Source organism: Gorilla gorilla, chromosome 16 (assembly GCF_029281585.2).
Source record: "Gorilla gorilla gorilla isolate KB3781 chromosome 16, NHGRI_mGorGor1-v2.1_pri, whole genome shotgun sequence".
Lineage (NCBI taxonomy): Eukaryota > Metazoa > Chordata > Mammalia > Primates > Hominidae > Gorilla > Gorilla gorilla.
Window position 1 is genome coordinate 32,379,043 of NC_073240.2, and position 24,909 is coordinate 32,403,951.

General features: G+C 52.2%; 1 protein-coding gene across 1 annotated transcript in view; it reads right to left on the bottom strand.

Annotated features, from left to right (window-relative positions):
• Positions 1-3,395: 3,395 nt before the first annotated feature.
• Positions 3,396-24,909, bottom strand: part of KLF13 (KLF transcription factor 13) — a 51,108-nt gene continuing 29,594 nt past the window's right edge. Inside the window, exon 2 of the mRNA XM_031002277.3 lies at positions 3,396-9,284. Coding sequence (XP_030858137.1) covers positions 8,995-9,284 — 290 coding nt within the window. The 3' untranslated portion in view covers positions 3,396-8,994. The remainder of the gene's footprint in view (positions 9,285-24,909) is intronic.

Sequence of the window (24,909 nt, forward strand, 5' to 3'; positions counted from 1 at the left end):
TCTGACCTCCAGAGCCGCAAGAGAATAAAAGAATAAATTTGTGTTGCTTTAAGCCACTGCTTATGGTAATTTGTTACAGCAGGAATAGGCATTCTTTTTTTTTTTTTTTTTTTTTTTTTGAGACAGAGTCTTGCACTGTCACCCAGGCTGGAATGCAGTGGCGCGATCTTCGCTCACTGCAACTTCCAGCTCCCGGGTTCAAGCCGTTCTCCTGCCTCAGCCTCCCGAGTAGCTGGGATTACAGACACCCGCCACCATGCCTAGCTAATTTTTGTATTTTTAGTGGGGATGGGGTTTCATGATGTTAGCCAGGCTGGTGTCAAACTCCTGACCTCGTGATCTGCCTGCCTTGGCCTTCCAGAATGCTGGGATTACAGGCATAAGCCACTGTGCCCGGCCAGCAACTGGCAATTAATACAGGCCTTGTGTTTCCAACACCGTCTTCTGTACAAACCTGCCTGTCCTATGTACCATTGGAATGCTGGTCTCTGATGCGTAACGGTGGAGGAAAGTTGGTGCAGAGATAGCAGCCCTGCCAGGAGTAGCCGCATGTCTTTACTGCTTTCCACGTAGGAGACTTTTTAGGAGTGGTGCTAATGGCAGGAATTTTAGCATGGCCTAGATGAGGTTTGACTGGGGGTGATTGAGCCACCCATGTCCCCAGAATAAGCTACACATCGCCTAGTCTGTTATTCAAGGCCTTCTGCAGCCAAACCCAACCCAGAAAAGGCCAGTCCACACCCCAACATGACCGACAAGGCTAGGAGAAAGTGTCAGAGGGTCTTGATGATTACACCCCAGTGAGTCCACTTGGAAAACACTGTGGCCCTTCCTCTGAACGCTAACTGGGCCCCCTTCCAGAACACCAGTCCCTTCATGGAATTCCTGGCAAGCAGTGTTTCAGCCCCTGCTTGAATGCCTCCAGCGACAGGGTGCTCACTGCCTACAGGCCAGCACCAAGGGTTGGGAAGTCCTTCTTTATTAATTTATTTGTTTTTGAGACAGAGTTTCGCTCTTGTTGTCCATGCTGAAGTGCAGTTGCGTGATCTCGGCTCACTGCAACCTCTGCCTCCCGGGTTCAAACGATTCTCCTGCCTCAGCCTCCCAAGTTGCTGGGACTACAGGCACAAGCCACATTTTTGAATTTTTAGTAGAGACAGGCTTTCTCCATGTTGATCAGGCTAGTCTTGAACTCGAAATCCTGACCTTAGGTGATCTGCCTTCCTTGGCCCCCCAAAGTGCCGGGATTACAGGCGTGAACCACTGCGCCCGGCCAGAAGTCCTTCTTTAGACGGGCAGATGTCACTGTGAACCTTTGCCAGGCTCGGCCCTCTTGGGGAGTGCACCTCTGCCCTCCACCAGATGCTTCCCCTCACCTGGGTCACTATGCAGCCAGACACAGCACTTCGCCTAACTGCCACAAACCTGACTTCTAATCCAAGTCTTGAGAAATATGGAAAAAGGGTCAGGTCCAGGAGTGTCCTGAGGCTGGCCTCTCAGGCCTGCCTCCAGGACACTGTCATCTCTGCTCAGCACAGAGGACCTGTCAGCCACAGACCCTCTCCGCCACCCGAAACTGCTTTGTGACCTGGTCCAAAAAGAAAGTGTGAGAAGAAAACGTGCTATGCGCATGCCAGAGACACTCATACATTTGTTCTTCAAACGCCGGGAAAATCTATTGCTTGCTTTTTTTCTCCATTACCGGGGGCCTCTGAAGGCCTTAGGAGACCCCCTGATTCCTGGGATGGGGGCTCCGTGAATGGTGGGTCCCCCAGTCTTCTGGAAAGAAATACCAGGAGGGGTTTCAAATCTCAGCAGTGACATAACTGACAGGCTTTTTTTTTTTTTTCCTGTCAATATTTTTTAAGCATCTGGGATCCTCTGACAACTATTTATGGAAGCGGATCCACCCTGCAGTTGCTGCTATCTGGGGAAGTTACTGAGCAATAAATGGCTCTGAGAAGGCGGAGCAGTGGCTGTCCTGGGAAAATACTCCAACCAAGAATGGGCTCCAAACGTCTCAGTACCAAAAAGACTTTGTTTGAAAAATGTGTGCTTGTTTTTATGACTGTTCAGTATGTGCCTGGGTGCATTCATTTCACGCCTCCCTCCCCCCAGTCTATGATACAGAAAACAAACGTTCATGAGGCAATGCCAGCTGGTGTCAGGGTAGCTTCAGGAAAAACCATGTCTAATCAACTGCGATGCCTGTATTTGTTAGTAACACTTCACATTTTGTGGTGGTTTTCATTTACCCTATGAACAGGTAATCACAGGCCTGGTATGGTGGCTCAATCCTGTAATCCCCAGCACTTTGGAAGGCTGAGCCAGTGGATCGCCTGAGGTCAAGGGTTTGAGACCAGCCTGGCCAATATGGTGAAACCTCGTCTCTACTAAAAACACAAAAATTACCTGGGCGTGGTGGCAGACATCTGTAATCCCAGCTACTCAGGAAGCTGAGGCAGGAGAATCGTTCGAACCTGAGAGGCAGAGGTTGCAGTGAGCTGAGATTGCCACCATTGCACTCCAGCCTCGGCGACAGCAACGAGTGGGGCTACACAGCGAGACTGTGTCTCAAAAAAAAGAAAAAGAACAGGTAGTCATGTATGAACAGTGTACAGCCCAGATGCAGCGCTGGTCTACCCCTGGGTGAGGCTGAGATGTGGCTGCACCAGCACCTCCCTTCTACATGCTGTGGCTAGAACAGGGTTCGGGCCAGACCTCCACCCCAGCAGCCACCTCCTCCACTAGCTGCCAGCTTCCCACTGCCTCTGATGAGGACATCATCTGCCCTGGGGACAGCCAGAGGCAGTTAGTGTTCATTGGGGACTTAAACGGGCTCTGCTAGCAACACCTGCCTTCCTACTCCCCAGACTCCCAGGGTCCTGGGACCCGTCCTCGCTGGAGCACACTTTGGGGTCACTGCCCGTGGTAGGTTGTAGGAACTTTGGTAGCTAGAAACAGGGGAGTTTTCTAGACTCTAGGCTGAGGGGTGAGGCAAGCAGCGCATCTGGGGTTGAAAGAAGCGGTGGCTGCTGCCCAGGAAAAGGAAGTCCAGGTGTTTTGGGGGGACTTTGAGGGAAAGGTGCTGTGCCCTTTGAGGGAATCTGCCATCGCCACATCCCGTTCTCCTCCGTGCTCTTTCGGGTGGACGGAGGGGTGGGAATGTGAAGAGCTGAAATAGCTTCCCATGGGCAGGAGGGGAAGCCAGAAGAGCACCCACTGTCTGCAGGAGCTCTTCTGCAAAGCCTCCCTTCCAAAATAGGACCCGCCAAGTTCCAGGCAAGCTTCAGTCCCTCAGTCAATTGCAACTGCTTGAGTTTGTGCATTTCAGTTCCCTTCCCCTCCCAGAGCCTCTGCAAGACATGCTCTTCAAAGAAACTAGCTCCAGCAAATAAAATAATGAATCATAAATTTTATTTCAAAATGTAAACGTCACTAAACATGCATACACGTTAAAACAATAAAATTTACAATTTCGTTAATTTTTCTTTTTGCATAGGACATCATTACAATATAGAATCTATGCCATACAAAATACATACAAAGTTTTATCCGAGCAAGCCAAGGCCAGACTGGGAACTGTACAACTGTAATACTTCACTGTAGTGATCCAGGAAAGATGAAACGTGGCCTTCGGAATTGTGGTGGGTGCTGGTTAAAAAAAAGTTCCTACAGAAAAGAAAAACATGAGCTCCATGGAAATGCTCTTGGACCCTTGGATTCTGCCTTGGGCTTTTGGCAAATGATTCCAGAGAAGCTCCACCAATGGCTTTGGATGGGAAGGGGTTGCCTGTGCGGGCCTGGGGCAGCTGAGACCCGGAAGCATGCACCCAACACATGCACACAAGCAATTCCCAGTCACCAAGGAACCACCGCAAGCCCCAAACCCGACAATGACAATGCATAGTTGCTCAGTAGTGCCTCCTTTCTGCTGAGGCTTTCCAGCCCCAGAGGCCTCAGCACTAGGCACCAGGGGCCTCTCCAGGATGAGGCCAGGGAGCAAAGTCTCCCACTCACACACCCAGAGGCAGGCACCTGGAGCCCGCACAGACGCTGGGGATAATGAGCCCACGTGGTGTCTAGAGCCACATGGGAGGTGGCCTCTTGCTCCTCTCAGGGCAGCCAGGTACAAGGGCTCCTCTGCTGAGTGCACGGCCTCGCAGGCATTCGGCTCACACACCTGGTTTCCAAATAAGCACGCACTGCGACCTGTCCACGGGCTCTCTAGAAGAGGCCAGGGAAAACAGGACCCTGAGGCCTTAAGAAAGCTGTTCCCGTGCTCCCACCCCCACGACTTCCTGCCTCCACCCCCCACCCCCCTCCCCGGAATGTGTGACTTGTAGGGTAGGGGACGCTACTTCTCTCCCATCCAGTTCATTTTTAAATAAAAGTAGTAAAGTTTTAAAGCTGTATGAGAAAGAGAGAGGCAGGGCAGGGCCAGGTGGCCGCACTGCAAGTCTGAAATCTTCATGGGGGTCAGTAGAAACCAAGCGCGACCCCTCTTCCCTCATGGACACCGGGCTCCCGTCTCCTGCTGAATTCCTCTTCTGATGCTGAGGGACAGGACAGCAGGCAGGAGGCGGCGCCTCGCCCTAAAGGGTGCTCAGGCGTGTATCAGTAGTAAGGTGGACTGTGCATCCAAGTTCTGGTACAAAGGTCTCCGGAATGTGTCTCAGACAAGCCTTCAGAGCCTCAGAATCAGGAAAATTAGTAATAGGACCTGGTTCTTCCTGGGGTAATCCTGATTTCAAAAACCATCAGCCCACGCCTCAGATTTTAGCTTTGGAAAATATGGTGACCAGAATTGTATATGGAAACAGTCAGCAAAAGATGTGGATAACCTACCAAGCGTTTCTTACTGGTTGTGATGTGACCAACACATTACACCCTTTAAACCTCTAGCACTGTGCCTTTGACTAAATGACCTTTTTTAAATGGGGGAAAGAAAATCAGTGACACCTGTCAGAAGTCAAAATAGTCAGGTAGCCCTGTACACACAGCCACAACCAGAAGCGGAGAAACAAGGCCACACTATTGCTCAGATCACATCTTCCTGTTGGGTGGCACCCCTGCCCAGCTGAGATCCTGAATGGGTCCCGAGGGAGTGCCGGGACCCTGTGCAGTCCATCTTAGCACCTGCTTCTGGCAAGAAAGAGGCTGGTCTTCTGGACACACCGGGTGGGGAGACAGAACACTTGAGGTCAAGTCCTGAGGCAGAGTGGCCAGCCCTCTCTGCCCATCCCCACCTCTGAATCACCCCTCACTGGTCTGAGCTGTGTTCAGGGTGCCGCAAGGACTGGGATCGCCAGTGCCTCAGATGTTTGTACCCGGAGGCTGCACCGTGGCGAATCCTGCACCTGCCTCGGTGTGGGGCCTGGGAATAAAGTCAGGGTTAGGAGTGAGGCGATCTTGCACTCGAGTGTCGTGGGTGGAGGTGCAGCAGGATGCAGGTAGGGCACCTCCAGGACCATGTCCCTATCCAGGACATCTCTGCCCATTCCTACGCAGCATCCTGCAGGACAGGACCCCAGGGCTCTTTGAGGAAAGAGCTGTGTCCGTCTGTTTTCCTGTATGGCTGTAGGATCCAGTAGGCATTTGGGGAGCTGACAACCGTTCCCCTAATATGGCTGATGTAAAGAGGGGCTTCCTTGTCTGGGACAGGAGCAACACCAGCCCCTTGATGGCTGAGCCCCAAATCAATTTTAGGCCTTTTATAGGGGAACTCTCCCTTCACTCAGGCAACCTTCACTTTGACATCTCTGCCCCTATGGACCACGAGAACTGAAGTCCCAAAATAAGGGTTTGAGTTTTCACTATTTTTTCTATGAGTCCTATGGGTTCCTCAACCCCACCAAAACTGGCAAGCATGGCCATGAACCACAAAAATGGAAGACCCTGAAATAGACGCAGTCTGGGAAAACATTCTGCATGTTTGAAGAAAATGAAGGCTGTTTCAGGAGGGTCCGCCTTGTGTGCCCGCTTCAGTGGAGGCAGCGTTCCAAGGCCCACCACCCTCTTCCACAGGAGTCCCTCACTTCATGATGAAATGGAAATCTGCCCTTGAGGACCCCTGTGAACCGTGCCTGAGATTCATGGGTTTCTCCCTGCCCTTCAAGCGAGATGAGTTTAAGCCGCAGATGATTCAGGAGGGTCTGGCCAGGAGTACCCAGGAGGATTTCTCTCCTGGTGTCCTACCCCCATTTCCCAGTCCAGGCCGGGGCCTAAGGACCGCACCCTGCCATTAAACGAGAACCACTTTGGGAATGAAGACACACTCTTATGCCAAAAATAGCCAACGCCTGCATATTTCTGTTTTAAGGCAATGTTACCCTTCCATCTATCAGACGGAACAGCCCTGGGTCATTTAAAGGAAAAATTAAATTAAGTGCTCTCTTTGGAAACAGCCAACACCCGCTTCCCTCCCCCACCCCCCGCCCTGCTCTAAAACAAACCAGCTCTTCTTTTTATTCCAAGATGACTAGGTTTAGAGTCCTATCTTTTCCTTCCTATGTGCAGACAGATGTGGAGCTAGAAAATCTCCTTCCGTGACACCCTGGGCAGATCACAAGGACGTCTGACCCCTCCCTGGAGAGCACTTTGCCAGCCTCCCAGGGACGGGCCGCTCCCTCTCCCTGCCTTGGGGAACGGTGGACGGTGAGTGCACCAAAGGACTTTGGAATAAAATTCCTGAACCTGGAATGTGAATTCCTGAGACATAAAATGTATTCAGTGTGGCTTTCTCTGCCTCACACGAAAACAACTTTGGGAGGGACCTCACTTTGGAACTGGGCATGAAGATCTTTGCACCACAAGCACCCGGGGCTCTCTTCTGTCAAGGTCCCTACCAAATATTCCACTCTCTCTCCCAGACCCAATGCAAGCAGGGAGGTCAGGTAGCCCCAACACAGCATGGCAGCCAGAGGGACCAGCTCCGCATCCAACCAGAGTAGGGGTGACCCTCTCCCTGCCAGTTCCCACAGCAGCAGAAACAATGCCACTGCCCAATTTAGGGCCCATCGGTCTACCTAGAAGTCACCACCACGCTGTCGGCCAATCCCAGCTGACACACAGTGGTAAGAAGCGGGCACCTGACGGCATACTGTGCCTGAGCAGCTGCTGTGGACAGAGCGTACCTGTCCACTCTGGAGCCAGCCAAAACAGTGACCATCAGCTGTGGGCAGTGGCTAGGCCTGGGTCCCGGGTTTGTGCTGCACCCCATAGCATGGCAGGGCTGAGTAGAAGCAGGATGGCCACAACCAAGGCACGCTAGGCCCAGGAAGCCCATCTGTGGCCCTCTGAGGTCCCAGGGCCGTTCCTTTGCATCAAAATAGGTACTCATCAAAACAGGTATCTCTGGCAAGATACCCTGAGTCCACCCCAATCCCCCCACCCCCCCCAACACACGCGTGTGTGCTCTTGTGCGCACACACCCACACGCACGCACACACTCTGTCCTGGGCCCTTGTATTTACAGGCCTCAACTCTGAGGAGGAAGGGAAGGTGATACCTGGGCCACAAGCCTGGGGTCGACACTCCAGCCATCTGCAGAGGAGTTTGCTGGACCACGGCTTGACTGACCCCCGCCCAGGGCTCGAATCCCAGCCCAGGACCCAGCTCTCTGCTCCTCTTCTCCTGCCAGGAGAAGGCCGGTGATGGGGCACCGGAGCAGCCCCACCAGCTGGGTGTGGCCTGGAGCCTCCAGGCAGGACAAGGAGAAGCAGGAGGAAAAGGGAGGAGGAGTCCAGGGGAAACGGAGAGGCTGGAGGTTTGCTAAGTCTCAGTTGGGGACATGGTGGGTCTGAGAAAAGTGTTGCCCGCAACTTTCTATCTGGCACTCCCTGGGGAGGAAATAGAATGCGCGCTCTCCGACAGCATTTCCTGTAACATCCGCGCCACTCCTGAAAAGGTCCAAGTCACAATGTTCCGGTCTCTTGCTACAGAATGGTCTCTGTGAAGCATGGTGCGCTGCCACACGCACAGCCGCTCACACAGACCCTCTGATGAGGAGGCCCCATGACCTGCCCACTGTTTCCAACAAAAGTGCCCATGCGGGCAAACTCCGGAACTGGATGTGCCACCAGGAATTTCTAACATCTTTTTAGAAGACCAGAATTCCCCATCAGAGGCCCAGGTATAATAGTGACAGGGTCCTGCGTGCCTTCTGCAGGGACACGGACAAGCGGAGTCCTGGCAGGTGTGACCCCGGCCCCTGCCTCGGAGGTCGGACGGTGCAGTGCTACGCTCAGCCAGGGCTGGCATCTCTGCTTCCAGTGCTCCCTAGCGCCGTAGGAGAGGGCTCCTGAAGGCGGGGTGTGAGGCAGGCAGGGTGCAGAGGGCTGAAGGCCCCCTCCACTGTCCCCAAGGTGGAGTGCTCCTCCAGCCAGGGACAGCTTTAAGGCATCCCTCTGCAGGGGCCTGTTTCAGAATCAGCTGCGTTGCAAGCCCAGCCAGGCTCGTTGGGCAGAGGCCAGAGACTGGGTTGGGGGGTGGGCAGGAAGAGGTCAGGCCAGCTGCTTAGGAATCTGCCCTGGAGGCACAAACGTCAGTGACCACATCTGCTCCCAACAGACCCACAGGCTGGCCAGCCAGCCAGACGCTGAGCTCCACCAGACTGGCTGGCCTGCTCTGTCCCCAGCGTGTTCCCGAACCTAACAGAAAACTCCAGAGTGCAAATCTATGTACAGAGTAAGGCGGCAGGAAGGGGTGTCCTCACTGACCTCGTGGAACGTGTCCATCCCTGAGAAAGGGGGTTCAACAACGCTGAATCTCAACTTTGTGGGTGTATCTATTGTGCAATTTGGTGGGTGGTGTTTTTTGAAATTTTTGTGTGTGTTTTTTTGTTTTTTTAACAAATTTACTTTGACACCTGAGGTGAAAAAAATTGTTTTTTCGTGGACTTCGCATCAAGTTCTCTCTCTTCTTTCTTATTACAAAAGGAAAGGCCAGGGACTCACGAGGGGGTGGGAGCGGCTGCTCATGGCTGTGGCGGGCTCAGGGCGAGCTGGCCGGGCTGATGGTGGGGCTGCTGGCGTCGGAGCGGCTGTAGTCGCTGAGCGAGCCGGTCCGCGAGCCCCCGCCGCGCCGCTGCAGCATTCCCGGGTGGAAGTTGGCGTGGCGGCGCGCGTGCTTGGTCAGGTGGTCGCTGCGCATGAAGCGCTTCTCGCAGATGGGGCAGCTGAACTTCTTCTCGCCCGTGTGCGTGCGGTAGTGCCGCGCCAGCTCGTCGGAGCGCGCGAACTTCTTGTTGCAGTCCTGCCAGCTGCAGGCGAAGGGCCTCTCACCTGTGGGCACAGGGGCAGAGCATCAGTATCCGCACCTGGCCCCGCCTTCACACCCTCTCTGGGGAAGGGCCCGCAACACCCAACACCCTGGTCTCTCAACACCCCTCCCACATGCCCCGCCTCCAAGAGCTTCTGTGACAAATCCATCAAGGCAGAGATGAAGGTGGGCCCCTGCCCTCCTGCCCACGCCTGGGATGGAGGCAGAGGACACGGCCTAGGATAAAACAGCATTTCAGGTGCTGAAGCTGCAGGGCCCACGGGTAGGTACAGGTCAGGGCCCCAGGCTCCTGGCAGTGGACCCCCTAAGTACACCACAAAGCAGGCTGCCACACCCATGCCGGGCCAGTGGTCTCCAACGCCTGGGGGTTGCAGGCCCATGCCCTGGCTTCACAGGCCTCCCGGAGTCCAGCCGCCCATGCTGCTCCATGGGAGCCACACTCTGCACCCCTGCAGGGCAGGAAGGCAATTCCCATTCTGACCCTCCTCAGTCTAGTCTGTAACATGAGAGGGTCAGCATAGGTGAGTTCCGGGGCCTGGAATTCTACAACCAGTCTGCTGCTCCTTCTCTCACAAAAGTCCCAAAGTGGCCAACCAGGGATGGCTGGCAGAGCAGGAGAATGAAACAGGCTCTTGCAGACCCAAGTGTGGTGACAGACAAAGGCAGCAACCCAGAGCACCCCATTATAGGGGCCTGTGCCGGTAGGGAGGAGGCAGAACACAGTGGGGTGGGAGGTAATGAAGGTTAGCTACAGTCAGGATGCTCCCTCCTTCCCATCCCTCACTCAGAGCGGGAGACAGGCCAGCATTTACCCAGGCAAACTCAACACACAAAACTCTCAATCACAAAAATGACATCAACTGCTCAGGAAGAACCAGGGCGGGGGGCTCTGGCACCCCAGAAACGAGCCCTTCTTGCATTAGGGGTGGCCGCAGGGCTGCCCTTCCTACACGGTCTCATCCCCTCTCACCCCCATACAGACCCTAAAGTGACTGCCAGTCACTGAAGCTGGTCTACCCATGTTCAACAGAGGAAACCCACTCACCCACCCACCTTAAACACAAGCAGATACCCAGGGATGGCCAGACAGCCAGGGAGAACCAGCAGCATGGAAAAGAAAGGCCAAGCGCAACGCAACCACCAACTCTAGAGGAAAAGAGTGAAGCCAGGAAACAGAAGAAAATTTTAACTTGAAATTTCTGATTAGTATTCTCTGAGGAATTTGAGATGAAATTTGATGCAAAAGCAAAGAGGATACCATACAAAGAAGTTCAGAGAGCAAAAACGGCCAGGCGCGGTGGCTCATGCCTATAATCTCAGCCCTTTGGGAGGCTGAGGTGGGTGGATCACTTGAGATCAGGGGTTTGAGACCAGCCTGGCCAACATGGTGAAATCCCGTCTCTACTAAAAATACAAAAATTAGCCAGGTGTGCTGGTGTGCACCTGCAATCCCAGCTACTCGGGAGGCTGAAGCAGGAGAATTACTTGAACCTGGGAGGTGGAGGTTGCAGTGAGTCAAGATTGTGTCACTGCACTCTAGCCTTGGCAAGAGAGCAAGGGTCTGTCTCAAAAAAAAAAAAAAAAGCAAAAACAACAGCATTTAGAAATTGAAAACAGCATTGTGTGCATATAAAACTTTCATATAAAAGCTGGAAATATACTCAAAGCAAATATATGAGAAAAAAAGAACCAAAAAACAGTTCTGGAAAATATGTGGATGTCACGGTGTTCCGTCTCCTGATACTGCTGAAGCAGGGGCCATGTGTGGGTACACTTGTTCTCTTTATTGATTTTACATGTTCCGGGAAAGGGTGTTGGGGGGATTCAAAATCAAGTAGCCACCACGATTTCCCAAATACATGACAATTACAATCAAGTGAGAAAACAGAAAACATGGAGAAGAAATTACAAAAGAAATAATAGAACAGTCTCTGTCAAAGAGTAAAAAAAAAAAAAAAAAAAGAAGAAAAAGGAGACAGGAAACTAACATGAGACAGGCTGCACAGAGGTGGACCAGGTAAATGAGTTAAGACCTCTGCTGTGAGAAGCTCTGCAATGTCAGAACACTGAGTAAAAACAGGAGCTCTCACAGCTTAATAGAGAGAGGGGGGAGAAACAAACACCAGGTCATCCACAAAGGAACAAGGCTGGGACAGACATCAGACTTTTCCTAAGTCACACTGGATCCTGAAGACAAAGGAACAGGGCCTTCCAAGTTAATGTCTCACACACTCCAGCTAAAATGAGATAATACCAAGGAGCTAGGGACATGACTGAATAGTAAAGGGCCATTGCATGACAAGAGCGAGGCAGAGACCCCGGGAGGTCACTGGAGCACAGGACCAAGACTCACGGGGGAAAATTCCAGGAGGGAAGTGAGTTTTGTGCACCAGAGAGTACCATCAAAAGGCTGCGTAAACTTCAGGACACAGTAAAGACACACCACTCTTCTTTGTTTAAAAGAAAAAAGAGGCAATTAGAAACTCCAGGAAAAATAAAAGACATACAAAAAAATTGTGGTTCAAATTAGATGTAAACGAAAATGCCTCATGATTATGGGTCAAGAGCTCCGAGCCAAGCTCGGTTCTAGGGGTTTTTCCTATGCTCTATTATTTATTCTTCACAACAACTCCATGAGGTGGTGGCAGGAAATGTAATCCCAGCACAGGCCCTGCTGATGGAAGCAAACTTTACACAGTTGTGGTCATGCTAACCTTGGCACTAGTTGTCAATGTTTCAGAACCAATCCTATAAACAAAGGCCATACAACTGACCTGTGGGCCATACAACTGACCTGTGGGCCCAGCAGAGAACATGGATTTAAGGGAAAAGTTGGAATGCACACAGTGTGCAAAGAACATATCTAAATGAAACACAGAGATTTAAAATTACAAAGACAGTCAACAAAATAAGTAAAATAATACATCCATCAATTTAGGAAGAGTTGGAGGGGAGGAATAGGAGTCAGGTAAATCCTTAAATTTCATGGCAGGAGGATAACAGAAAATATCTAAATCTGATAAATCAAGAAACAGCAGTAAAATACAGTTCATTTATGGCAGTAACCATCAAGACAACTAAAATCAGAAAAGAAGTGTTGCTGTCTAGGGAGTGGGGCTGGACTGGTGAGAGGATTTTTTTTGTTGCAAGCTCCTCTGTTATGGGTATCTATCTATCTACCTATTTATCTATCTATCTATCTAATCTGAGATAGAGTCTTGCTCTGTCACTGCAGCCTCCACCTCCCAGGTTCAAGTGATTCTTCTGCCTCAGCCTCTGACTAGCTGGGATTACAGGCGCCTACCCACGCCCGGCTAGTTTTTATATTTTTAGTAGAGACAGAGTTTCACCATGTTGGCTAGGCTGGTCTTGAACTCCTGACCTCAAGTGATCTGTCTTCCTCAGCCTCCCAAAGTGCTGGGATTACAGGTATGAGCCACACGCCTGGCTTGGGTCTTTTAAAAAAATCCTATGTATTTGTTTCTTCCATAACAATAAGAAGAAGTGTTTAAATATAGTTCCTTAAATATCTAGTCCAATATTTCCCAAAACGTGTTCAAAGAAATGTTATCATTGTATAAAACTGTTTATCGTTTCCAGAAAAAAAATTTTGTCAACTAAAGAGTGAAAATGTTGCATGGTAATTCCACTCTTGGAGATTCACAACGCACTCTAGTCATTAAAAGCTTGGGAAAGTCCAGCATTAAATGGTTTAGCATTAACCATGTCAGGTCTGACAGATGAGGTTCAGACCCTGTTTGCCCTGAGTTGTGACACTATGGCCTCGAAAAAGCTCCGTGCTGCCTGCAGTAGGGCAGATAATGGTCCCCCAAAAGATATAGCCAAGTGATAACCCTCCAGAACCTGTGCATGTGATCTTATCTGGAAAAAGGGTCTTTGCAGATGTAATCAGGTCAGGATCTGGAGATGAGCTCCCAAGTGTGGAGCATGGAGAAGAGGGGAGGGGAGTGAGGGAGAGGGGGAAGGGAGCAAGTGAGAAGGGGGAGAAAGGGGGCAGGGGAAGGAAGGGGAGGCATGGAGTGGATTCTCCCTCAGAGCCTCTGGAAGGAATTAACCCTGCCAATACCTTGATTTCTGGAACTGTGAGAGAGTAAGTTTCGGTTGCTTTTCAGCCACCCAGTTTGCAGTAATGTGTGACAGCAGCCACAGGAAGTGAGCACACTGCCCCGTCCTCATGCGGGGGGTCCATACAGTGATCCCATGGGGCTGCGCACGACCAGCCTCAGCACAGTGCCTGGCACGTTCCAAAGGTCCACTCCTGAAATCTCAGCTGTTATTGTTGCTCTTAGTCATTAGCCCTGTCAACTGGGTCTCCTCTGATTTGGGCCTGTTGGTGTAGGGGGAAGCCAACCCAAATTCAGACTCAGCCTTGCTTCCTAATAGCCCTTGTGAGGAGCCTTGTCCTTTAGCTTCTTCTGCCTGCAGGCTGGGGAAGCCTGTGAGGTACACAGAGCTACAGGTGGGCCACATGGTGTTGGGGCCGCAAAGAAATGCAGCATCCAATGGATGGGACGTTGGTGCCAGGCAGCCTGGAGTGGAGGAAGGTGGGTGCCGGGTGCAGCCACTTCACCAGCACAGCTCTTGGCCTCCCTATATATCAGGAGCTTTATGCTTTGACAGGGCACATACTGGGTGCCTGGCCCAGAGACATGGTCCTGACCCAGGCAGACGCGGCCCCCACGGCTCCATTCTCTGCTCCTCCCTCAGCCTGCTGCAGAGAGGTGATGGCCAATGAACTGGCCCACAACAGGAGTTATGGCTCAGGCTAGCAAGGAGCAACACTGGGTCTGGCTGGGTCCCCTGGTGGTGACACTCAGGCAGCACCCAGGAGGCTGACAAGGAGCAGCCCAGAGAAGGGAGAACGGGTGGAGGCGGGAACAGGGAGCAACATGCCCCAGGACACTTTCACCCACATGATCCGCAGGGAGCCCCAGGAGCTTTCCTGTATGTGGGCGGGAGCCACTGCTTTCATCGTATTCGAAATTACAAATTAAAATGGAAAAAAGGTCTTCAACCCAAGCACGCATTCCAGTCGTCGTGGTGCTGTCACACATCCTGTAGCATCTGCAATAGCCTACTGTACTCTTTTGGGAGAATGAGGCAAACAGTGCTATTGTTATGAAAACAGTTTTGATCTCATGGCCCCTCTGAAGGGTCTGAGGCACCTGCGAGTGTCCTCCAGCTTCACTCTAAAAACTGCTGTTCTGGGGACAGACTCCAGGGGGGGCTGTGTGCAGCCGAGTACAGTGAGCACAGGGGGGCACACAGTGAGGTGAGGGGCCAGCCAGGCCCGGCCCTTCAAGGAGTGAGCCCGCCTCCCATTCTAAGGCAAAGGGAGCCCAATGGCCTAAACAAATCCAAGCACCCTCCTTGCTGGGCTCAAACCCTGCATCTGCCTCCATCCGGGCATGTGGTACACAGACAGCAACAGCAAGACAGGGACTCACCAGGACAGGAGCTCCCTCTAGCTCCAAAATGACAAGAGAACCGGTAGGAGATTCCAGACTCCTGCAGAGGAGCTCCTAGCCTTCCTGCCGGATCTCAGAGCCACTCCAGCTCCCCAGGTGGGAGGGCCCCAGGGGTTCTGGCTGTGTGCCTGTGCCTGTGCATGGGGTGGGGGCCGTGGGACAAGGCGGGGTTAGGCCTTGTGAGAAGACTTGGTGAGAGGAAGGGGGCTGGGGTCAAGCCTGGAGGGGCACTAGGTGCCCTGGAGCCCTGAAGGGAGGCTGTAGGAGGGTTGGGGGAACTGTGGGGAGCTGGGAGAGGGGCTAAGCCATGCTGGGGTTTGGGGGTCCTACAGGTGCCAAGCAGTGGGGGACTCTTCGGGTACCAGGCTGCATGGCCGGGTGATGCAGGGTAGGGGACCGCATGGAGTTGCGGGGAGAGTGGGGTGGGTGAGGATTGGAGTATGGTTGGGCGGGGCAGCTGCTCAGGGCTGCGCGTTACATAAATGTTCCCTGGCGCCACAGCGAGGCCGCGAGCGGAGCAGCGCCCCGAGTGAGAGCAATTGCCTCATCTTATCAGGGAACACAGCGTCCCACATGCTGCTCTTGCCCAAGCCGCAGGCCCAGGCGGGGACAGCGTGTTCTCTCAGAGAGCCAGCCGGAAGGGGGGCACAGGGGCTCTCTCTCCTTCAGCTGAGCCCCCAATCCACCTCAACACCCAAGTCCCAGGCCCTCCCCCCTCCCCCACAGCAGCCACATGCAAATGCAGCCAGCTCAGGAGTGTGCGTGCTCCAGCTCAAAGCCTGAGCTCAGACTCGGGCTGTGGCATGGACTCCACTCTGCTCTGCCCTCCTGCGCAAAGGGCACGCTCCAAGTTATCTCCTGCAATCCAGCCTTAGCCAAACTCCCACCCACCCCCCTACAAGTGAGTGGGCCCCCCCACCCCACCCGGCTCCAGCTGCACCTGTATAAACCACACTGCAGATCTTTCTGTCTGTGAACCTCCTGTGGGAAGCCTGTTGAGGGGTCATTTTTGCAATGTTTCCAATGCCCAGTACCAAGCTGGGGCCAGAGCAGCGTCTGCCGCAAGGGCCTCTTCTGCCGGCCTCCTGCTGGGTCTTCTCTAGGAAGCCTCACTGAGCTCCCCTTCATGGAAGGGAGAAGGGAAGAAATGCAACTCCTACTGGGAGGTCCTGGAAAGGCAAATGAGCCATCACCCTCACAGGGATGTCTTGGATACAACAGACCTCTGGAGCGCAAGGGTCCATGTGGGTGTGTATCTGGAGGCAATGGCAGGGGCAGGGCTGGTCAGACTCAAAGGGAGGCACAGGGAGAGCCTTCCAAAGAGAAACTGCTGCCCTCAGGCTCCCAGGCCACTGTCCCCAGTCTCCAGGTATTCCCCACCAGTGAGTGGGCTGTCATTCACTGATGGACAGCTCTGCCCTGTGGGCACTGGTTTGGGGCCACTTCTAGCTCCCAACCTCAGGACTGCAATGTTTTTCACTCCAGGAAGACTGTTCACCCTCCTGTTCTGGAGCAGGTCGGCATGGCCAAACACAGGGGCTGATCAAGTGCTGGCCTCCAATGAAACTCAGGCATACAGCCTCAGGGGTAGCAGAAAGGCCTGGCCTCTGTGGTGGGGGGTGGACTTCCTAACTCCTTAGGAGGCCATTTGACTGCCCTGCTCGTCTCTAGAAATGTTAGTGGTTTATTAAGCCACATGGAGCTGACATGCACATGGCCTCCCAGGAAGTCCAGGTTGGAAGCTCTTACCCACCCACTGAGCAGGTAAGGGAAGTGAGGCCCAGGAGGAGAGAGTGAGCTGTCATTCAACTGGCTGGCGCCAGAGCTGGAGCCGCAGCTGGAACCTGCCTGGGGCAAGGAAGCAGCCTGCTCCACCTCCACTCCTTTGTTGATGCCTCAGGGATTGTCATCCAGCCTGTTTCTCAGTCACTGTGAGGGTTAAGTGGGAGAATACGTGGGGCACATGCCTGCTGCACAGTGGTGCTTGGAGGAGATAACAATGTTATCATCTATGGGCCAAGGGGCCCCGGGAAGCATGTTTGTGAGCCGCCCAGTAGTGAAAGAGACATGGGGGGCAGGTGTGCCCTGTCCCAGGCGCTCTGGTCTAGTGCCGCTGATCACACACTACTATCCACTCTTCACATGCAAGAGCTGGCAGGGTGCTGAAGCCTGGCTGGAGACTGCCACAGTGTCGGAGGGAACACTGCTTCAATGAGAGAATCCTCCTTGGGCAAATGTGTGGCTCCACATTTCTACAATGCTTGCGAAGATATTTTTTAAAGTAGGCATTTTTCTTGTTCCTTTGCTTTGTTTTCGAATAGGATAACTTGATCCTAAAAATTCATACAGAAAAACACACAGTAATAGCCAGAAAAAATCCTGCAAAACAATGACGTGGGGGAAACGAGACCATCAGGATTCAACACGGTTTCGTAAGCTGATCACTGGCCAGTGAAGCCCAGCAGAAATGGCAGAATTAGAACGAAAGGTAGTGGTAACTGTGCATAGGATAGAGTGACATCTCGAACCCCTAGGGCAGGGAGCAGTCAATACATGTTATCAGGACACTTCGGTAGCATCTGGAAAGGCTGGGTTCATTCTTCCCACCCTACACCAGGATAAATTCTAAATGGGTCAAAGATTCAAATGTGAAAAATAAAACCACAAACATTCTAGGAGAAAACTGTAAGACAGAAGTTCCTTCTATGAATCAAAGTCCACAAACCATAAAAGAAAAGACTAAAGGCTGGGCATGGTGGCTCACACCTGTAATCCCAGCACTTTGGGAGGCTGAGGCAGGAGGATCACCTGAGGTCAGGAGTTCAAGACCAACCTGGCCAACATGGTGAAACCCCGTCTCTACTAAAATACAAAATCAGCCGGGTGTGGTGGCGAGCGCCTGTAATCCCAGCTACTCAGGAGGCTGAGACAGGAGAATCACTTGAGTGTGGGAGGCAGAGGTTGCAGTGAGCTGAGATCACACCACTGAACTCCAGCCTGGGTGACAGAGTGAGACTCAGTCTCAATCAATCAATCAATCTATTTGACTGCACAAAAAAGTATACTACACTTCTCCATGAACAAAGTCATCATAAACAAAGGCAAGAGATAACTGACAAAACTGAGCGAAAAAATATTTGCAGCTCCTATCACAAACGGCTAATCTCCAGTACAGAAAGAGCTCACAGGAATTTTAAAAAGAAAAATATCCAACAGAAAAATGGGCAAACCCAATTTATAAAAAAGGAACTACAAATAGCTCTCAAGTGCCTGAAAAGATGCTCCACCTCATCCATCAGGAGCTAATGGCAGATGAAACACACTGAAATGCAGCTTGGTAGCTATCACCTTGGTGAGGCTGCAGGTAAGCAAGCATTCTTTGCTGATGGGAGTACAAACTGCTACAACCTCCATGGAGGGCGATTTGGCAATACCTATTAAAATTAGAAATGTGCACACCCTTTTACCCACATCTGAACTTTTGACATCCTAGCCTACAAACGCATTTGCACACCTACAAAATGGGATATGCTCCTGATTAGTCAATGCAGCAGGAACCTGAAAACAACTCATGTCCTTCCACTGCGGCCTGTCAAATAAATTATGGAACGCGCATATAACAGAACACTATCGCAAAGAAGTAGAATGAGTTCTTTACAAACTGACATGGAAAGATCTCCAAGCTGAGTGAGGAAAGCAAGGTTGAGGAGGGATGACCAGCAAGGATCTACGTGCGCCTTGGCCTGTATGTGCAGAGAGAGGGTCCCTAGGAAAGTAGGAACAGAGATCACCCAGGGGAACACTGAGCAGATGGAGAACAGGGAAGGTTGACAGAATTTTCCTTGGGGAAACTACTTAAATCTTTTAGATTCTGAAACACACAAATGCATTTCCTATTCAAAAAGTTAAATTCAAAACAAAAAATCCATAGCAAACTAGAAAATGCTAGCCATCAATAATGCCAATTTAAAAATCAGACATTCAACACTCTGGGCACATTACTGGCCCCATTCTGTATTCCCTATTTCAAAGCACAGTTCCTCATATTACCCCAAGAGCTCTCTTAAAATAACAACAGTTGCCCAGGCAGATTCTCCTCCGAATGTGCTGGGCAGTGGCTTCCAGGATGAGAAACTCAAAAATAGCAATAAAGTCCAATCTAGCTTTGTAGGAGATGCTCCCAGGGCAGGGCTCCAGGGCTTTAGAGCCCCTGGGTCACGCTGCAAACTGTCCTATTGGAGAAGGGCCCTCCCTGATAAATTGTTTGATAGGCCCAGCAGTTTAGAACGGGTCGGACCTAAAAGGCTATGGGTGACAAATATTCAGCAAAGGATTTAAACAGAAGCAGTTCCAGAGTTGTAATTCCACGTCAGAAGTCCCCTTCAGGCTCCTGAATACCACACTCCTGCCATAAGACCACTTTGTGACACCACTGTGGGCTGAAAATTAGCCCAGGTGGATGGGGCAGGTGTTGGCAGCTAGGAGAGCCAAGTCCATCCAGCCACTAGGATGCAGATCCCAAATGCCACTGTAGGGGCTCATGAGGAGTAGGAACCAGGGAATCTGTGGACTACTGGGAAAGGGTTTTCTCTTGCACCAAAAGAGAAAAGGAAGCAGGGAGGGAGGGAAGAAAGAGGGCAGAGCACGTGGTGGGTAGGGAAAGGGACACAGTATGGAAAGGCCTCTTGGGCCTGCCTCTGGCTGTGACGTCTGGGGTGGGGGGTGGGGGGCACCAGCCTTGGCAGTCACAGGGGAGATCTGCAGAATCTCACAGAGAAGTCCAACTGCTTCTTGACACGAACAAGCACCTGCACAGCCAGCCCCAGCTCTGCACCCCAGGTGCCCGTGCTCCCAGCCGGCTCTCTAGGCAACTGAGGGAGGGGCCCGTCTGCAGAGCCTTTGGCAACCATCGTGGCCCACTTCCTCTTCCTGTGTCTCCCCTCCCCCAGCCTTCATTTCCTCCCCCTGCCCTCTCCTTCTGTGCCTCCTGGGGGGACCTTGCCTGCAGGGACCCCACCCTGCTAAGCTCTGCTACAGACACTCAATGGCACAAACAGCTGCATGTACACTCTTTACAGGGGCGCAGCTTTTACTTTTGGCCTGCACTGGGCTCATCTGACTCTACCAACCCGGAAGACAGGAAAGTGTTGATGTGAAACCCTTGTCAGAGGTGAGGAACCAAGTGACCTCACCAAGGTAACACACCCAGAAGGGTGGGCCTGAGGCTAGGCTACACCGGGAAGAAAGACATTCTCACAGCCCCTCCCCAGCATGGAACAGGAACACTGCTGCCCACGTTCACGTTCCAGGAGGAGCAAGCAGGGGCACCCACCCACAGTGCGGCGAGGCTACCCTCTGCACCCAGGGGCCCCTGCTGCCCCCACAGCCAGGCTCTACGACGCCTATTTCACTGCAGGCTTGCCCAGGCTGGGGGCATGTGGGCCTGAGGACCTGTGGGGGACCTCCACGGTCCCCAGCTCCCCTGCAGCAGGAGGCTGCAGCTGAGGAAGGAGCCGGGCAGTTCCCTGGAAGGGCGCAGCGCCACCAGGCAGCGCACTCAAAACAATGGCACTCAGAAGCCCTGGAGGAGCCTCGGCAGGCTCCTCTTCCAGGCCCAGCACCTGCCACCTGGCCGGCTCCAGGTGCACAGCAGGCTCAGTTTTCTCAGGAAAAATGTGGCAAGGTTTCCAGCAGAATATAACAAAACAATATATTCTTCAGGGTTGGTTTCACAAAGTAAATACATCCGAATTAAAATGAGCTTGTAATTTGGACGACGGGCCTAAAAAACGCCTTTGGTTTTTGAGGGAGCCGAGACAAAACAACAACAACAACAAATTAGACAATGGTCTGTTTTTTCTGAAACAGGTGAACAGTGCCGGGGCTTCTGCTAGGAACCTCCAGACCCCCAGGGAGGAGCTAGAAAGCCCCCAGACCTCTCCTGCAGCAGCCCAGGCCCATGGAGCCACCAGGGGCTCTCGGTCTTGCCCACTAGGAGCAACTTACCCCCTATCTTTTGGGAAAGCCCTTGTGTTCAAAAACCCTCTTGCAGAGAACAGGTGACCTGGCAGCCCCAGGCCCTGTCCCTCAGCCCTGCCCACAGGTCTAGTAGCCCCCTACATCCTGCTCAGGCTTGTCGCAGCCTAAGTGCGTTGGAGAGGGCCTGAAACAGAGCCCCACTGCCCGCCATGTGGGGAGACCAGTGCTCTGGGGGCCACCTCTTCTCAGGAGACAAAGCCCACCCTCTTCCCGGCACAGGCCTGCCCGCCGCATGTCCGTGCCCACACCTTCCTCCCTGTATCCTGCTGGCCCTGTTTCCTAAGCCCTTCCCTGTCCCAACCTAGAACAGGGCCCTAACCTTAAGGCAGCTGACCCCAGGGACACCAGCCGGGAAGAAAAGCAGTGCCACACTCTGCACTATCCCACGGCCAGGCCCCCAGAAGCTTCAAGGTTGGAGTGACCCCCTCTGCAACAGCTCTGTACGGGACTCCAAGACCTGAGGCTACCTAGGTCTGCCTGATGCCAAGGGAGGGCTAGCAAGAGCTGGGAGGAGCCACTGGGGCAGGAACCCTGTTCTGTGTCCTGCCTGCCTCCCTCCCCCAAGACCACAACACGTGGGGTGGAGGGCTCAGCGCTCCTTGGTGTCATCCCCAAGGTTACTGGAACCAGGCTTCACAATCTGTTGGATGGGGTGGACGAGGGAGAGTAAGCACACGGAGCCAGCCCAGCTGTCTCTCTCGAATGTTCTTCTGAACCACCAATGTGAGCTGCTGATAAACAGCCCCTGGGAACGTGGACAGGGAAGAAAACAGACTACCAAGTGGCTGAGCCCCACCCTCAAATGCACACATGAAATGCATATGCCAGAGCTCTAATTGCAGGAAGGAAACAGAGGTTACCTCAGGAAGATGGGATTTGTGTGTGACTGTCCTTTCTGCATTTCTGTCTTCATCAAATGAATCACTTTGGACAGTCAGAATTAATGCAATAACACTATGTAACAAAGTGGTGTATGTACACACACGTACCTTTCACCCAAGCTCCAGCTCACCACTGGGACTGCTTCCACAGAACCCAGCACCCCAGTCCCTAAGAAGGGAATAGCACTAGTTTGCATGCACCAGTACACTGCCTGGAAAGGTTAAAAGGACCACATGCAGAATTTCATAAAGGTGTTTGCTCTCCTTTTGCTAAGGGTTACAAAACACATTTGAAAATTTCCGTTCTCAAGGTCCCTTTTAAAAACAGAAATAATAGAATACCAACAGTTTCTGCCAACAGAAGGCCAGAAGCCACCTGAGACAAGGGCTCTGGAGCTTCTCTCCTTCACGCACACCTGAGTCACAACCCTTATTGCTCCTGAATGGATAAGTAGGGAGACGTATATTGGCCCCTTGCCACAGAAGCTTCCAGATCATGGACTGTGCAAGTGAAGGCCTTCTCCAGATGAACGGTGCTACCCGTGGACTCATGAGAGCTGAACCCAAAGAACAGACATTTCCATTTCCTTTCCATTGTGAGAGCCTCATCATTAGCTGCCTCCCAGGGGAAGCCAGAAGCATCTTCCCTGAGCACGGTAGGGTGACGCATGTCCAGCTGACCCCACTGCCCCCGCCTTTCCTCTGCCATCTTGAAGGGAATGTTCCCTGGCTTCGGGAGCCAGTGTGCGGTTAACATCCTTGTTCTGGGCATCGGGAGGCAATGTGACTGCTTGCATACCAACACAGCCCTGACGGCTGGTGATAGCCCAGGGATGACATTCCTATGCACCTCTTCAGAGATTTTCTGAAACACAAGACAAGACAGGAATATGAGGTTGGAATCCACAATTACAGAGCCAGGTTTATTTAGCTGATAAAAATGCTCTTCATTTGAGGCTGATCAAAAGTAAAGGCAACTTGTATCTAAAATACATAAAGAACTCAATCTCAACAATAAGCAAATGCCAATTTAAAAAATGAACAAAAGATCTGAACACTCTACCAAAGAAGATAGAGAGATGGTAAACAACTGTGTGAAAAGGTGTTCAGTGTCATCTGTTATTATGAAAATTCAAATTACAACGAGATATCACTATACATATTTATGAGAATGGTTAAAATCCAAAACACTGACAATACTAAATGCTGGTTGCTGCAAGCATGTTAACCACAGGGGAGCGGACAAGCCACTTGGGAAAACAATGTTTTGACGGAAACTGTAAGAATGCAGACAATCGCAACTGTACTATAGTCAACCTGCCAACCTTAGGTTTGGACCCCCTCTTTCCACTGCACAACTGTCTTCTTGTGAGCTGCCTTCAGTTGCTTCCAGGATATTGCTGGATGTATCTCTGGCAAACTCCTGGATAACATTGTTGGGCAAGAACAAAGGAGATGCTGGCTGCACAACAGCTGGACAACTCTCAGCCATCCCCACCTAGTGCTTACCTTACCCTCATCTCTCCCCACGCCTCCCGCACTGGACCAAAGGCCTAACAGGAACTCTGGATAAAGCTGGCAGGTCAGGCACAGGCACCCACCACCTTTCCAGCCCCAGATCCCACTACAATGAAAGAAAGTGGATTTTAACAGACAAAGCAAAAGGGAAAGAGAGTAACAAAAATAATCTGGAAGCAAGAAATTAGAAAGACAGCAGAGAAGGCAAGGAAGCAATCCACGTTTCCCCACAAAGGCTCGGGAGTCTCTGGCGGGGGGCACCTGAACATCAGATAAAGCAGCTGTGGACACAAGGTCTTTCCTCACCTTACAGATGGCTGCTTGCCCTTCCTGCACCTGCCAGGAACCAGAGGCTGACTTTCTGGGAGGGTCTACACAGGAGGGAGCTCTGGACTGATGACTCCAGACCCAGCTCAGAGTGGGGCAGCCTCCAGAACAGGGGTGTGGGGAACAGCCCACTCACAGAGTGCTGCCTCCCAGCTTCTCTCCCAGTGTGCAGCAGGACCACCCTCCCTCCCCCAGGCAGGAGCAGAACACTCCTCTTGGGGGAAAACCCGGAAGGAGATGGCCCAGTAGACCACCCACAGGAGGCCACCGTCGCTGAGCCTGATGGGCACCCAGAAGCCCCCACGCAGCTTGAGGCTCTCTGGGCCGTGTCACCAGACATCAAGGATCAGCAGACAATGCAGAAGAGCCTGACGTGGGTGGGCAAGAGACCCAGACCAAGGAGCAGAGACAGGTGATGTGGAGGGAGCAGAGGCCACGCAACGAGAAGACTTCCAGAGCTGTCACTAACATCCTCACCGCATAGACGGCCTGGCGGAAGCAAGAACCGCATGCGCCTTTAAAAGGGAAGCTTAGAAACCTGAGTTTGAAAGCAAAGGCTTAGAAACCTGAGTCTGAAAGTAAAGATACAGAAGGAAAAATGTGGCAGAAATAAAAATCCCAATAGCAGGGTTGGGAGAGAACACTGAGAGAATTTCACAGAAAACAGAGCAAAAATACAAATGGATGGGTAAGAGGGAAAAAATACGAAAATGTAAGGATCAGACCAACAGCTCCAAATAAAAGGAACTGCAGGCAGCCCTGAGAACACAGGAGGTGAGGTGATCGTGAAGAAAGTGGCAAGAATGTTTTCCAGATGCCACCCGACGGGCCCGCTGCAGAGGACAGAGCTTGGCCAAGCACCTCCACACACATGCACACCTCCAAGCCCTGGTAAAGGCACAAGCCCAAAAGGCCCTGAGAGGCAAAGAGACCGGGAGGTGCACACAGCCAGAATCAGAACAGCTTCAGTCTTCTCCACAGCAACATCAGAGCTCCAAACCGCACGAGTAAACCATTCCTACCTATGATTCAACCCAGAGAAACGTGAATCAACCTCAGACCAGGATCAAGACATTTCCAGACATATAAGCCTTAAAACAATGGCCTCCCATTCTCCTAAGTGAATTAACGCAGGAACAGAAAACCAAACACTGCATGTTCTCACTTATTTTTTGAGACGGAGTCTCACTCTGTCGCCCAGGCTGGAGTGCAGTGGCGCGATCTTGGCTCACTGAAACCTCTGTCTCCCGGGTTCAAGCGAGTCTCCTGCCTCAGTCTCCTGAGTAGCTGGGATTACAGGCGCCCGCCACCACGCCCAGCTAATTTTGTATTTTAGTAGAGACAGGGTTTCACCATGTTGGTCAGGCTGGTCT